Source organism: Cricetulus griseus, chromosome 4 (assembly GCF_003668045.3).
Source record: "Cricetulus griseus strain 17A/GY chromosome 4, alternate assembly CriGri-PICRH-1.0, whole genome shotgun sequence".
NCBI classification, from domain to species: Eukaryota; Metazoa; Chordata; class Mammalia; order Rodentia; family Cricetidae; genus Cricetulus; species Cricetulus griseus.
This window is the reverse complement of record NC_048597.1, coordinates 88062013-88077505: the sequence shown is the minus strand read 5'-3', so window position 1 is coordinate 88077505 and position 15493 is coordinate 88062013. Positions and strand designations below refer to the sequence as shown.

Sequence of the window (15493 nt, the reverse complement as noted above, 5' to 3'; positions counted from 1 at the left end):
TTACAACATCTTCAGACAGTGCACATACTACATAAATACTTGTTATACCATATTGTGTACCATGGGCACCACAACAAGAAAAATGCCTTTATGTGTTCACTATGACAACTTTCTAGTCATTCTTTCACAGTTTCATACATGTATCCGGATCACATTGACCCTCAGCTTCCTCCTTATACTTCCATCAACACGTCTGCTTCCTTCATGTTGTTGTCCTCTTCCTCTTTCTCTTCATTTCTATGACTCCCGGGGCCCAGTTAGTGCTGCCTGCTGGAATGTTGAGTGACCTTGGCTTGACCTTGTACAGGTCTTGTTCAGGTAAGCAGAGCTGCCTTGAGTTCGTAAGTGCAATGGCCATGTCATGTCCAGAAGACAGCATTCCACAGTGCTCCTCCCCACCCTCTGGCTCCTACATTCTTTCCCCATTCTCTTCTGCATATTTTGTTTTCTGAGCTGTGGTAGTGGGCTTGGTACAGGTTGCCCATTTAGGACTGCCACTCAACAGTCACTTATTCTCAGCGCTTTGATCAGCTAGGAGTCTTTGCCAAGTGCAAAAAGAAGCTTCTCTGATTAGGGTTGAGAACAGCACTAATCTGTGTGCATAAACATAAATATTTTGAGGGTAGTTTGACAACATGCTCATTTAGCAAAACAAGAGTGGTGGGTTCCCCATTAGGGCCCATGATTTCCTGCACTGTGGGCTTTTGGCCAGGTTTACACATGAGTTCCCTCCTGTGGAGCAGGCCTCAAATCCCTGAGAGCAGTTGCTTACCTCTTGGAATGCTCATGCCACTGTTGTATTAATGGGCACATCTTGCCTACAAATAGTTTTGATCCACAGTTGGTTAAAATCGAGAATGTAGGTCTCATGGATCCCCTGGGATCATTGTAATTGCTCCTTGTATTTTAAGGTTGTATGCCTGAATGACTCACACAGGGACTCTCAATCATGACTTTGCATACTTGGATCCAGGATCCAGGATCCAGTATCTTGGAGGTGGTACCCTCCTGGGCAGTGTAGGGTGCTGTCCAGCATTCTTGGTTCCCAGATACTCAATTCTAGTAGTACCTCTTATTCCAGATATGACAACCAGAAATGCTTCCAGATGTTTCCAAGAACATGAACTTTGAATATGCCTGCTGTGGAGCTTTTTGTATTTTTCCATCTTGTCTCCTTCCCTCAAATTCTTCATCAGATTTCCCCTCTGCCCACCCATCTCCCAAATTAGGTGGAATTTTCCATTTACACAGCACATCAAACTCTAGAAAGTCTATGTTGGGACTGAACAAAGTTCTGATGTGTTTGTTCTATGTCTACTCGTACTTTCCATGAGTAGTTTTGTCTTCAGAACCTCTATGTTCATTTTTTCTTTCTTTATAATATCTTCTGCCATAACTGAGTCCAAAATGCTGGGCTGGAGAGATGGTTTAGTCGTAAAGTGCTTGCTGTGATGCCATGAGGATCTGAGTTCCATCCTTAGAACACATGCTAAAAGAGTCAGGTGCAGAAATCCCATAGCTAAGAAGGTATCCCATAGCATAGGATCCCTGGGACTCCATTGGCTAATCATCTCAGCCAACTTTTCATATTCCAGAGCAACTTTTCACATTCCAGTCTCTGTCTCAGAAGGTGGGCAGCATGTGCGGAATGTCCTTTGACCTACACACACACACACACACACACTTGTGAACACATACACATACATATACATAGACACATATTCTATAAACAGTAAAGTCTTTTTTTTTGTTTTGTTTTGTTTTTGTTTTTTGAGACAGGGTTTCTCTGTGGCTTTTTTGAGCCTATCCTGCAACTAGCTCTTGTAGACCAGGCTGGTCTCGAACTCACAAAGATCCACCTGCCTCTGCCTCCTAGTGCTGGGATTAAAGGCGTGCGCCACTGATGCCCGGCTAACAGTAAAGTCTTAAATGATGCTGGACTTGGGAAATGGCTGAGTTGCTTATACCTAGGTGTAGTCATATTTGACATTCATGGGAATAGCAGCAGGTGAAGGCATTTCTTTTCACTTTTCCTGGATTCCATGCACTTCAGGAAACGTATAGTTTTTGTTTTTGTTTTTTTCCACACTGACCAGTGATGAGCAGCACTAGTATTAGTCTCCTTTCTGTTACTACAATGAAAAAACTGAGACTGGATGCATTATGAAGAAAAAAAAGATTGGTTTAGTTCAGTTTTGGATCTGGGCAGCTTTGGCGATTTATCAAAGGAGATGTGGTCAGAGTGGGAAGGGTGTCCTATCAGGAGACAGGACCCATATAGACTAGGCAGGAGTGTGATGGGTGAGCTTCTGCTGTTCCTCTTACGTTACTCCTCTCCTGCTGTTACCTCTTATTACTACTCCAAGGACCAAATCTCCAGTAGGTGAACCTTGGGAAACAGAGTCAAGCCACATCCCAAACAGAGCACTGCTCTTTCTTGGAGGGAGTGCTGCCTCAAGGGTGTCAGAGTCAAACGGTCCCTCGGTTGAAATTCTGTCCTCAAAGTGATGAATTTTGTTTCCACAGAAAACCCTCTTCAGGGAGTGGTGCCGAGGACACTAGGTATGGCTCAGCTTTGGGACATCCACATGGCCCTGTGGCTGTTCAGTCAGTGTGGGGTGCTAAGTCCAAAACAAAGGATTTCTGGGGCTTTTATTTATTTATATTTACTTTTGCATGTGATAAACGGCAGCTCTTGAGACTGGACGCTTCACAAATTCTCCAATCAAATATATCTTCACTGGGAAATGGAATCTGGGCATGAATGTGGGGAAAATTTTTAACTAACACACTCTTCCTAAAATATTCGATCAAGGCTGCACTTCCTGGGTCCTTCCCCAGTGGGTCATTTTCCCTCCATGCGTTTGCTCGCTAAATATCTGTCTACAAGTAGCTGGGTGTGTACACAGAACCATTCCTGAGGTTTGATATTCAGCTTCAGGTGGTAGGGAATTCTACTTCTTATTAAACCCAATCTTGTCATTCCTAATGAGCATTTCTCTGATCTCTAGACAATGCAGTATGACCACAAGGTGGCTGATCAAAGTAATGTGGTCGTGCCTAATTTCAGCAGGAGACTGAGGAGCCGTTTCTCTTCAGTCTTAGGGAGGCCATTAAGGGAGGCAAATGCAGGCAGACAGGGGGACTAGACGTTATTAGACAACAGAGTCAGGTAGGAGCTGCTTTGAAGGATTTAATACAATGTATTTAATTAATTAATTATAACTCACCGAATCCAATCAGCACTGTCCATTTGTGAACAGGTGTGGGACTTCTCTTTGATGAATGTGCATCCTGCTACTGGTCACAACCCCAAAGGAAAGTGACTCTCTTTCCCCAGCAGGCGTCAGCTGCGAAGAGCTCCTCAGATGGGGGTGCCTGCCTCCCCAGTGTTGGGATTTTAACTGGTTTGGTCTTGTGCAGGTCTTGTGTAAGTAGCCACAGCCGCTGTGGGTTTGTGAGCACAATGGCCATGTCATGCCCAGAGGGCAGTATCCCCCACTGTTTGACTCTTGCTGGTTTTTCACCTCAGAGACTTGGGGAGGTGCTTAAACAATGCCCCAGCACTCCATCACTTACTCTCAGCACTGTGGATAGTGAAGCTTCAGCGCTTTAATAGCTGCTCCCTGCAATGAGAGGCTTCTCTGACCAAGGCTGAGAGCAGCACAAGTCAATGGAGGGTCTAAACATACTCTCAGAAGGCCACTTGACAACATGACGATCCAGAAAAGCAGCATCACTAGGGTTCTTCCCCAGCCCCCTCCGTGGTGACTTCTGTAGCTGAGGTTGTCACTGAGTTCACAGTACTAGGCAAGAATTCCTAGCACTGTCTTTATCTGTCTGATCTATCTATCTATCTATCTATCTATCTATCTATCTATCTATCTATCTATCTATCTATCTATCTATCTATCTATCTATAGGCTAGATCTGACCTCTAGTGGCCAGTTGGAATATAATCTGTTGTGAGTGAAGGTCTAGAATTTTGTGACCCACACCCTGAGCTGAATTTTTCATCTTATCCCCAATTGATATTTGAGACTAGATTACTCAGGGGGGTAAGGACCATTCTGGGCATGGTAGGATGCTGAAGAGCATCCCTGAACCCTCCCCACTCCACACCAGGAACATCTCAGTCTTCCAGAGTAGTGATGAAGGCATTCCCTGGTTGAGGTCCTTAGGTTAGCGTGAGATTACCAGATAATGAAGTCATATCTCTGAATGGAGTAGAGAGCTCAGTTGATACTCTTTATCAGGAGTCATTAACACAAAATTTAAGGATTTACTTATTTTTGTTTTAATGTGGATGGATATGTTGATGCATGTATGTCATCTATGCACCATGCACTTGCCTGGTGCCAGCAGATGCCAGAAGAGGGCATCAGATCCTCTGGAACTGGAGTTATGAACAGTTATGAGCTGCCATGTAGATGTTGGGAACTGAACTGTCCCTGCAAGATCAGGCAGTGCTACTAACCACTGAGCCATTTCTCCAACCCCTCATTTTATTTTTATAGCATCCTATTGGGTTGCAGGCATGCCTTAGAGATCTTGTGGATAAAGCATTTAAGCCAATGTAGCATTTAATAAGTCACACAGCAGTTTTGGTTTTCTAGTGCATATAAAAATTATATTGGGACTGGAGAGATGGCTCAGTGGCTGTGAGCACCTACTGCTCTTGCAGACGATTGGGGTTCAGTTCCCAGCATCCATATTGGCTCATAACCACCAGTAACTTCAGATCCCGGGCATCTGTTGCCTTCTTCTGGCCTCTGTGGGCACTGCACACACATGCATGCCCTCCCCTTAAACTAGTAAAAATAAATCTTTAAAAAGCCATTTCACAGGCTGGAGAGATGGCTCAGAGGTTAAGAGCACTGACCGCTCTTCCAGAGGTCCTGAGTTCAATTCCCAGTAACCACATGGTGGCTCACAACCATCCCTTATAAGATCTGGTGCCCTCTTCTGATGTGCAGATATACATGGAAGCAGAATGTTGTATACATCATAATAAATAAATAAAATCTTTAAAAAAGCCATTTCACACTGTACTGCAGTCAGCATGCAATTACAGGTATCTTTTTTTAAAATAGAAAGCTTTGTTAGATTTATGTAAAATACTTTATTGAGCTGGGGGTTTTAGTGCAGTGGTAGATTGCTTGTGTGGCATGTGCCAGTCCTTGAGTTCAACCTTCAGTACCCTTAGAAAATAAAATAAAATAGAAATAAAGGAAAAACAAGGGTTTAATACTGGATGAAAAACAAGAGTTTAATACTGGATGCTGCAAAAAAATAATTAACCAGATGGTGGTGGCACACACCTTTAATCTCAGCACTCGGGAGGCAGAGGCAGAAGAATCTCTGAGTTACAGGTCAGCTTGGTCTACAGAGGGAGTTCTAGGACAGCCAGGGCTACACAGAAAAAACTTGTCTCAAAAATCAAAATAAATAAGTGCATGAAGTAATAAGCAATAGGTTCAGTCTCTCTCACTGCAGAAATGAGATGAAATGAAAAGTAGAGGAATGGGTGACCCCACAGGACTGCAAACACAAAATAAAACAGTGAATGCAACAGAGAACAGGGCTTAGTATCCAGCACTGCAAAATTAAAATACAATAAAAAAAGATAAAACACAGACTCAGTACCCAGTGATGCAAAAGTAAAGTTTAATTCCCAGCACTACAAAAATAAAATAAAAATAAAACCTTTTCCTTTTTACTAGAGAATCCAACATGTAACTTGTAGGTTTGCTCAAAGCAAAGTTGCTGTAGATCTTCAATTTTAAAAAACTTCAGGAGTTGGCTCAATTTTTGAGAGTACTGGCTGTAAGTGAAAAATAATTCTACACATAAAATAATAACATTAAAAATAAAATAAAAATCTTCAATAAAACAAAACACACTCTGCCTATTGCATGTTTGATACCACATCATCGTCAGAAGTTCAGATGTGAATACCCCCGTGTTAGTTGTGAGGCTGGTTATTTTTGTCGGTTCATTTGTGACTGTACAGGAATTGCCTCAGTCCCACTAAAATGCTTAACAAATCAGTTGTTTTCTTTTTCACCTAAGAAAGCCATGGTACAAAATGAGGGATGGAAAGATAATGTCCTGTGACTTCAGTTTGCAGCTTTAGATCCAAGCATCTTGAGTGAGATGCTGAGATAGAAGGATTGCTGGGAGTTCAAGGCCAGCCTGGGCTACATCTCCTCTTCTGTGATGTTCCCTGGGCCTTTGTGGGGAAGAGTATAAATGTCCCAGGGAGGGCTGAGCACTCCACTATCTGGTGCCAGATTTGCAATCTCCCAGGTTGAAAAGTCCAGTGTCATGGGTGGTAGGTGAGGCTATGGTCAATATCATGTCCAGTTTGCAGTATCACCAGACACACCAAAGTTCCAGAGCCTCAGCATCCTTTCAATCTGGCAGTAGTTTCTTCGGGGATCTCTGCTAGGAGATAGTAAGACATACAATAATCAACACTATAGTGGGGAAAGAATAGGAATGCTCTTTTTTTTTTTTCACCAAACCTAAGGTTTCATGCAAGCTAAGCTGTCATTGAACCATACCTAGGGGACACTCTTATTTGAAAAGCATTAACTGATATTTTGAGGCCAATAACTTTTCAGCAAGAGCATATGCTGGAGCCAGAGAGATGGCTTTTCCCAGGATAAGCCCCTGATAGGATATGCAGTTCCAGGTTGTCAGCTCTAGATACATATACCTATGAGCAATACTCAATGAACTCCAGAAGGTATGTGTTTGTACATATACAGACACATTTATATAATCTATATGTATGACAATAATAATTTGACATAGGCTATATATGTGTATATACACAATATGTGTATGTCAATAATAATTAAAGAAGAAAAGGTCTTGAGAGGGAGTGGGTGACAGGGGAGGAGTTGATGGAAATGATGTAAATACAGTACTGATATATGAAATTCTCAGAAAACATATATATATATGTACACACATCCCATTTGTAGTTGAGAAGACAAAATACTAATGTTAAGCGAGGAGAAAAACCAAACCAAAACAGAAATCTTGTTCTTCTTAAGACTTTAAAAAAGAGTTTCTTTTTTATTTCTGTGTATCTGTGTGAGCATGTATCATGTGTGAGCAGATGCCTGCAGATGAGGGCATAGGATCCCGTGGAGCTGTTGTGAGCAGCCTAACCTGGGTCCTGGGAAACTAACTCAGGTCTTAACCATATATTTTAGGGAAGTACTCAGGCTGGAGAGATGACTCAGAGGTTAGGAGCACTGGCTGCTCTTCCAGAGGACCTGGGTTCAATTCCCAGTACCACATGGTGGCTCGCAACCACCTGTAATGAGATCTAGTGCCCTCTTCTGGCCTTCAGGCATAAATGCAGACAGACCACTATACATAGAAAAAAAATCTCTTAACTCAGGGAAGTACTCAGTGGTTGTTTCCCATCTAAAAGGTATGCAGCTGGCTGGGTCATCGTCACGCTTCCATGGTTTATAAGCAAAATAATTTACATTTCCCCCATATACTTTCTCTCTGCAGTTTTTAATTGTCATGTCTCAGCATTTATTTTCTGTGTCTCTTTAAGGGTCAGGGGGCATTTGCCCACTGGGTGGTTATTTTCCTTGTGCTAAGCCTAGTGATAAAATTTTATTACCAAGAATAGATGCTTCATCTCTCCAGTTCCACAGTGGCCTCTGTGCACAATGCATGTTTGAATGATAATGTGGGGCCTGGGATGATGAATCAGTTAGTGAAATGCTTGCCTTATAAGCATGAAGAATTGAGTAAAAAAAAAAAAAAGTCTGGAGGCTGGAGAGATGGCTCAGTGATTAAAAATGCTTACTGCTTTTGCAGAGGACCTGAGTTCAGTTTCCAGCACTCATACCAAGTGGCTCACATCTGCTATAACTCTTGCTCTAGGGATCCGGTGACCTCTTCTGGAATCTGAGGGTATCTGCACTTGCATGCATATACCCCACACATATCCAAATCTTAAAAATAAAAACAGATCTAAAAAAAAAAAAGGCCCGGCATGGCGACTCATGTTTGTAATCCCAGTCCTGGGGGAGCAAAGCTTGGTGGTTCCCTGGGTCTTGGTGGCCAGTCAGCCTAGCCTGCTCAGTGAGTTCCAGGCCAATGAGAGACACTGCTTTAAAGAAAAACAAAGGTGCATGGAACTTGAGGAACAACACTCAAGGTTGTCCTCTGGTCTCCTTGTGAAGCAGCACACATATGAACGTACACATGCATATGCACACACAAACATCACAAACTGATTATGTGGGACTGTAGATTGTACCTGTGACACCTCCCCACAAATAGCTACACTCTTACATTCTTTTCAAATTTTGGTAACTCTGCCCCTGATGGCCCATTCTTCAGAAAATTGGAAGCCTTCAATTAAGCATATTGAGGAGATCTTGGGGGTGGCCCTGGAGGCAAGAACACTCAGAGGGTAGGTGTGCCTTCATAGCCAGTGTCTCCAAAAGGGCATCTATGTGGAATTCAGTCTGTGTCCTCTTCACCTCTTTCTCTTTTCCTTTTTAATTCATTAAGCATTGCTTTCTCCAGTATCTCTTTATTTTGAGATGGTGATATCATGACCCCCACACATGCTCTTTTCCTACAGGCCATCCCGAAAACGAAGATCCCTTGACGAGGTGGGGAATGTGACAGCCACCATGCCCACACTTCCAGATTTTCCCAACATCTCTTCCACCGTTGTGCCCACGAGTCAGGAAGAGCACAGGCCATTTGAGAAAGTGGTGAACAAGGAATCACTTGTCATCTCTGGCCTGAGACACTTCACTGGCTACCGCATTGAGCTGCAGGCCTGCAACCAAGACTCCCCAGATGAGAGGTGCAGTGTGGCTGCCTACGTCAGTGCCCGAACCATGCCTGAAGGTGGGCTTGCTTTCCTCTGGGCTTACACTTTACAAGGTTGGAGACCCACCCATCACAGACAAGCCCTCTCCCCGCTATACAGTGTAGATGTGTTCTTAAAAGTGTTCTCTTTTATTGTTTCTGCTTTAAGATGGAGCTCTTCCTTTGTTACCTAGGTTGGCATTCATCTCCCGGGCTTAAGGAGTCCTCGTTAAGCCTTCTTTTCCTATAGATTGATAAAAATCCTTTCTCAAAGCAACTTAAAAGGAGAAAGAATTTATTTTAGCTCACAGTTCAAGGTACACAGTGTGGCTGGGGAGTCAGTGCAGAAGGAGGTTGAGGCAGCTGGTTCCATCACATCCACAGTCAGAAGATGAGAACAGCAAATCCATGCTGGTGCTCAGCTCCAATTCTCCATTTATACAGTCTAGATCCTGAGCAAGAAATGATGCCACCTGGGAGCCCCGATTGGGGGCCCTACCCTGCCTGGGGAGTGGTGGGTGGATGGGGTGGGGGTAGGTTGGAGGTGGGGGAGAAGGAATGGGGGTGAGGGGAGGGAGAGGGAGAGGGAGAGGGGAATTACATGTGAAACAAGCCTGTTCCCTAACTTGAATTAATAATAATAATAATAATAATAATAATAATAATAATAAAAGGAAAAAAAAAAGAAATGGTGCCACCTGAAGTGGTTCTTCCTGGCTCACTGAACACAATCAAGATAATCCCCCACAGACAAGTTCAGGTTCCCATCCCATTTGTGATTCTAGGTCCTGTCAGATTGACAACACTAAACATCACCCACCATATCCCAATCTTTTCTGTGTGTGTGTGTTCATGTGTGTGCCTGTGTATGTGGAAGCCCAACATCAACCTTGAACTTCTGTTTTCAGGTACCACCCACTTTAGCTTTTTAAGACAGGGTCTCCCATGGGCCTGGTACTTAATTCGGTCTGGCTAGCTGGCCAGTGAGTTCCAGGGATCTGCCTCTCTCTATCTTTTCAATACTGGGATTACCAGAAAACTATGTTCCAGCTCTTTTATGTGGATTCTGGACTGAACTTGGGTTTTATTGACTGAGCTATCTTCTCACTCCATGAGTTTTAGATTATTTTCTATTGAAGAAAATAAGACATAGAAAAATTACATAGCCAGTTCCAACCAGGTCTCTCAGCTGTTGGGTGGCAGGGATAGAATTTGATTCAAGAGTTAATATCTGAGCCTTTGATTGCTTCTCATAGCTAAGGCAGATGACATCGTTGGCCCTGTGACCCATGAAATCTTTGAGAACAATGTTGTACACTTAATGTGGCAAGAGCCAAAGGAGCCCAATGGTCTGATTGTGCTGTATGAAGTGAGCTACCGGCGCTATGGTGATGAGGTAAGGATTCCAGGTCTTGATGTTGTATGGTGCTATTCTGGGGGAGGATGTGAACAAGTAGGGACCAATGACAGATCAAAGTAAGAACATGACCAAAATCCAACTTGGTGAGCCAATGACTTTTTATTGGGGGTAATTTACAGTAGTATGGCTGAGGGCTTACTTATAGGCATGGGGATGACTCAAGGGCAGATGAATCAAAAGCTCACCCCAGTATGGATGAAAGCTGGAACCCTGGCGCTCTCTGCAGGACTTTTCAGGAAGTTCTCCCAGTCATAGTCTCCTCTCATCAGCAGTCCTGCCTACATAACCTTATGGAAGGTGAGGCCTTGTGAATCCCAGAAGTTTCAGAGACTTCCTGAGACTTGTGAGTTGTTGACTTCCTTATCATTACAGAGCCTCCTTTTAGAATTTTTTGAGTCTCAAGGAACTTCTTTCCAGATTGGATGTTTTAATTTGTCTGAAGTTGCTGTTCAATACTGGGCGGGAACTTTCTAAGTTTCTTAAGTTACTCAGTACTTCCCACATCAGATGCTGTGTTCTTAGAGTTTGAAACTTTGATGCACATTTTCCCAGGGAGGTGGACAGAAACGCTGACTTAGAATCTTTTATCACTTAAACTTTTTTAAAATTAAATTTATTTACTGTGTATGAAGGTATAGGGACATGTGTGGCCATGCCATAGCCTGCTCTTCTTGAGGAGGCCAGAGGACAGTTTTTGAGAGTCAGCTTGCTCCTTCCACTGTGTGGGTCCTGGGAATTGAACTCAGGTCATTGGGCTTTGCTTCAGGCACTTTCTTGGGGAGCATCTTGCTGACCCCGTCTTTCATCATATTTGCATGTGGTTTTCAGTGGTGTCCTTCAGGCTGATTGATGCGCTGCTTACATTTGTGTCCTTTATCAGAGCATGAGGCTCATTCCACTTTAGAGAGAGATTCATCTCAGTCTGGGAATGTATCACTTACAACTGTTATGTCTTCTCCTTGCTACACCAGACAAGGAGGGTTTGATGTGAGCATGCTTTGTTTTGTTTTGTTTTGGTTGCCCCCAATTTGTTTATGACCTATCTTAATAGATCTTCAGATGAATATCAACTCTTACTATTTTCTTTTTCTTCTTTTTTTTTTCTTTTTTGAGACAAGGCTGGCCTCAAACTTCTTATATAGCCAATGTAGGCAGGAATAGCCTTGAATTTTTGAACTTCTGGCCTCTGTCATCTTATGCTGGTTGACAGGCATGTACACCAGCATGGTTATGTGGGGCTGGGAGGGAACCCAGGGCATCCTGCATGTTAGGCAAGCTCTCTGCCACCTGAATGACAGCTGTTTTTGCTTTCCAACTACAGTGAGGAGCTGGGGTATGGCTCAGGGTAGAGCATTTGCTGAGGAGAATATCCCAGCGAGGGACTGGGGGCTTGGCTAGGTAGCAGAGAACTGGCCTCTAACTCACCTGTGAGTTGGAGACCAACTTGAGCTACACAAAACAGTGTCTTAAGAAAGCAAAAGCAACAATCCCACCCTGTCCACAAAATAAAAACTGAAAGAACCAAATGAATTCTCAAAGCCTCTCGCCTTCCTTTTCACTCTCTCTGCTTTACCTGAGTGGGAGCCTAACTATGATGTCCCCACCTGGCAGGGATGTGCCCAGATGTGCAAAACTCAACTAACCACCTTCTCTTTTCTTCCAGGAGCTGCACCTCTGTGTCTCCCGGAAGCATTTTGCCCTGGAGCGGGGCTGTAGACTTCGAGGGCTCTCCCCAGGAAACTACAGTGTTCGAGTCCGGGCTACCTCCCTGGCAGGCAATGGCTCCTGGACAGAACCCACCTATTTTTATGTGACCGATTATTGTAAGTCTCCATACCAACCTCAAGTGGCTAGATCTGTGCTTGGTGCTGTAGGAATGGTAGAACATTTTAGAGAATGACCCCAAGGGAAGGAAGTGACGGGTGGTTTAACTTTGGGGTCTACCAGAAACTGTGATATAACCAGCCCTATGTGTTTGCCCACCCTTTCTGCCAGCAATTTACATACTCGTCACCCACATAAAGATCTGGGCATGCTCATGCACAAACTGTAACCCCAACTTGGGAAGATGGAGACAGGCAGATCCCTGGTGCTCACAGGTCAGCTAGTCTAGTCAACCTGTGAGATCTGTGTTCACTGACAGACCCTGCCTCAAAAAATAAGAAGAGCAAGTAGGGGTATATCAGAGGGTTTGAAGAGGGGAAAGGGAGTGGGAAATGATGCAATCATATTACAATTTTAAAAAGGAAAGAAATAGAAGAAGTGACTCAGAGATAGGCAGAGTTCTAGGCTAGCCTGGTCTACGTAGTGAATTTCGGGCTAAGGGCCACATACTAAGATCTTGTTTCCCAAAAACAAACAAAAGAAACAACAAAGAAACCAAAAAATAAAAAATTAAAAAAAGAGGGAACATGATAGCGGAAGACACTTGATGTAGACCTCTTGGCCTCCACATACACTACACACACACACACACACACACACACACACACACACACACTGACATTAGTATTAAAGTATATACTTTAAAGTCATAAATCACTGGGGTATCTGATTAAGATACATTGTATATATGTCTAAAATTGTCAAATAATACATTAAAATTCAAAAACATAAAACTTTTAATTTTTATAGTTTTTCAGAGAATGCCTTGTCTTGATTCTAGCCTCCCCTCTCTTAAAGAAGAAGAGAGGAGGCAGGGACACAAGGCTTGTAACCAGACCACTTTTATTTCCCAAGTCTCATTCAACCACCTGTATTTACAAATATAGCCTGTGGGCTAGGAGCCAGCAAGTGCAGGGGAACAGGGAAGCTCAAAGTGGGATTTCTCGAAGGGTGTTGGTGGCACACGCCTTTAATCCCAGCACTTGGGAGGCAGAGGCAGGCGGATCTCTGTGAGTTTGAGGCCAACCTGGTCTACAGAGCTGGACAGCCTCCAAAACAATACAGAGAAACCCTGTCTCAAAAAAAAAGTGGGAATTCTCAGGACAGAACTGGTTATAGAGGTCTTGATGAAGCAATAGCCAAGACTTGACACATGAGCCAGGAGATGGCTCAGTCAATCAAGAGCTCACATTGGCCAGCAAGCTCTAGGAGTCTGCCTACCTAGTACTTTGAATACAAGTATATAGCACCATGCCTGGGTTTTTCACATGGTTTTCTCTAGGACTGTAACTCAGGTCCTCATGTTTACAATGCAGGCATTCTGTTGAATGAGTCACCTCTCGCTACTTTGTCCTTTCAACTTCATGTGTTTTTTTATAACAAACGAATAAATGAACAATAACACTGAGTCCTCTTAGTGTTGCCACTGTGTGCATCAGGTGTAGGGTGGTCTACTGAAATAGAATAGCTCCTCATTGGCCATGTCCCAGAAAGAAACTGACTCTTCCTCTCCTAGCAGCCATGAGTTGCCATGGCTCCCACATGCTGTGAGTTCATGTATGTAGTGGCTATGTCTTGCTTGGAAATAGTCTAGGATTTTGCTATATAGCCCAGGGTGGTCTTGAACCCACGATTCTCCTGCCTCAGTTTCTACCCCAACACCAGATGCTGAGATAACAACAGTCAGTGTTTAATGGTGTAATTCTTACTATCAATACGTTTTGTTTTTCTGTTGCAGTAGATGTCCCATCAAATATTGCCAAAATTATCATCGGGCCTCTCATCTTTGTCTTCCTCTTCAGTGTTGTGATTGGAAGTATTTATCTGTTCCTGAGAAAGAGGTGAGCAAGGTTATATGCTGGCAACTGACTCTCTTGGGGATAAAACAAACAAAAAAGAGAACAACATGAATACTGAATTAGACAGAGCTAAGTTTCTTGTATGTTTGACTCATATAGCTGTGCTATATGCTACTCATGGTAGTAAGTTTACTGTGTAATACTATAATTTACTGTTGATTACAAATCCCCTCTAGCTCGATGATTTTCCCTGCATGCTTTCATTGATATATTTTTACCCAGAGCTTAATATCTGCAGCCAATCTGGGGTCATAACTGATGAGGAAGTATAACCCAAGCATGACCCGGTTACAGGAGTGAGAGGCTAGTCATTCACAATTCATCCGAACCCAGGAAATAGAGAGAGAACAGAGAGTGGGCCTGGGCTGGTAAACTTCAAAGCCCTTCCTCAGTGACACACTTTCTCATCACGGCTCCACCTCCTAAAAATTCTATAAGCTTCCAAAACAGCTCCACAGAGGGACCGAGTACTCACACATTTCATGTTTGGTCATTTCGTATTCATGCCACAATGAAGCATAAACATTGGTTGGCTTGTGTTTTGTTTTACTGTTTTAGATAGCTTACAGAATAATGGGTTTCATTATGATGTTTTTATACATACATATCACTATATTTCCTTATATATGCCCTCCCTTGCTCCTCCTCCTCCAATCCCTTTCTCTTTGCCTGTTACATATATCACACACACACCACACACACACACACAGAGGCATGCACGTATTCACATATATAATTTACATATATATGAAAGAAATTATGCACCATTTTGTCTTTATCCCGTTACCCTCTTGTTCTACCATCTGCCCTCCCTTGAACCTCTCCCTCTCTCCTCCTAGTCCCCGATCTACTGTTATGTAGATATGTTATAGCTATTTTTGTCTTCCTGAATCTGGATTATTTTGCTTAACCCAATGATGTCCAGTTCAGTATTTGCTCTGTCTTTCTCAGGCAGGGTCTTGCCGTATAGCCAAGGTTGTCCTTGAACTTGTGAACTTCCTGTCTCAGCCTCCCAAATGCTAGGATTACAGGTGTGCGCTACCCCATCTACATGTATGCCTTAGCTTCATTTCCTCCCCAAGAGTCAGACAGAAATTAAATGAGACATACATATTTGAAAACTACAAGCAATACCTTTGTCAAATCAGGTAATTTTTAAACAGGGGCAGAGCAGTGTTTTGTGTCATTTCTCATGTTATCATTGCAGAACTGACATATTTTTTAATTCAGTGTGCTTTATTGTTCTAGGTTCCTTTCTGTTGCTATGATAAAACACTCTTACTTAAAGCAATCTGGGAAAGAAAGGTTTATTTTAGTTTATACTTACAGGTCACAGTCAGGGTAGTCACTTAAGTAGGAACTTGAAGCAGAAACCATGGAGGAAGGTTTGCTTCCTGTTTCACTGGCTCCTGCTCAGCTTGCTTTCTCATATAGCCCAAGACTACCTGCCGAGGGGTGATGCTATCCT

At 43.1% G+C, this 15493-nt stretch overlaps 1 protein-coding gene across 2 annotated transcripts in view; it reads left to right on the top strand.

Annotated features, from left to right (window-relative positions):
• Window positions 1-15493, top strand: part of Insr (insulin receptor) — a 134388-nt gene that overhangs the window by 105681 nt on the left and 13214 nt on the right. Inside the window, exons 11-14 of one of the 2 annotated variants that reach the window (XM_035443202.1) lie at window positions 8627-8901; window positions 10119-10258; window positions 11946-12105; window positions 13908-14007. In XM_035443202.1, coding sequence (XP_035299093.1) covers window positions 8627-8901; window positions 10119-10258; window positions 11946-12105; window positions 13908-14007 — 675 coding nt within the window. Of the gene's footprint in view, window positions 1-8626; window positions 8902-10118; window positions 10259-11945; window positions 12106-13904; window positions 14008-15493 lie in introns of both variants that reach the window. The other variant, XM_027415764.2, reaches the window with a different exon arrangement.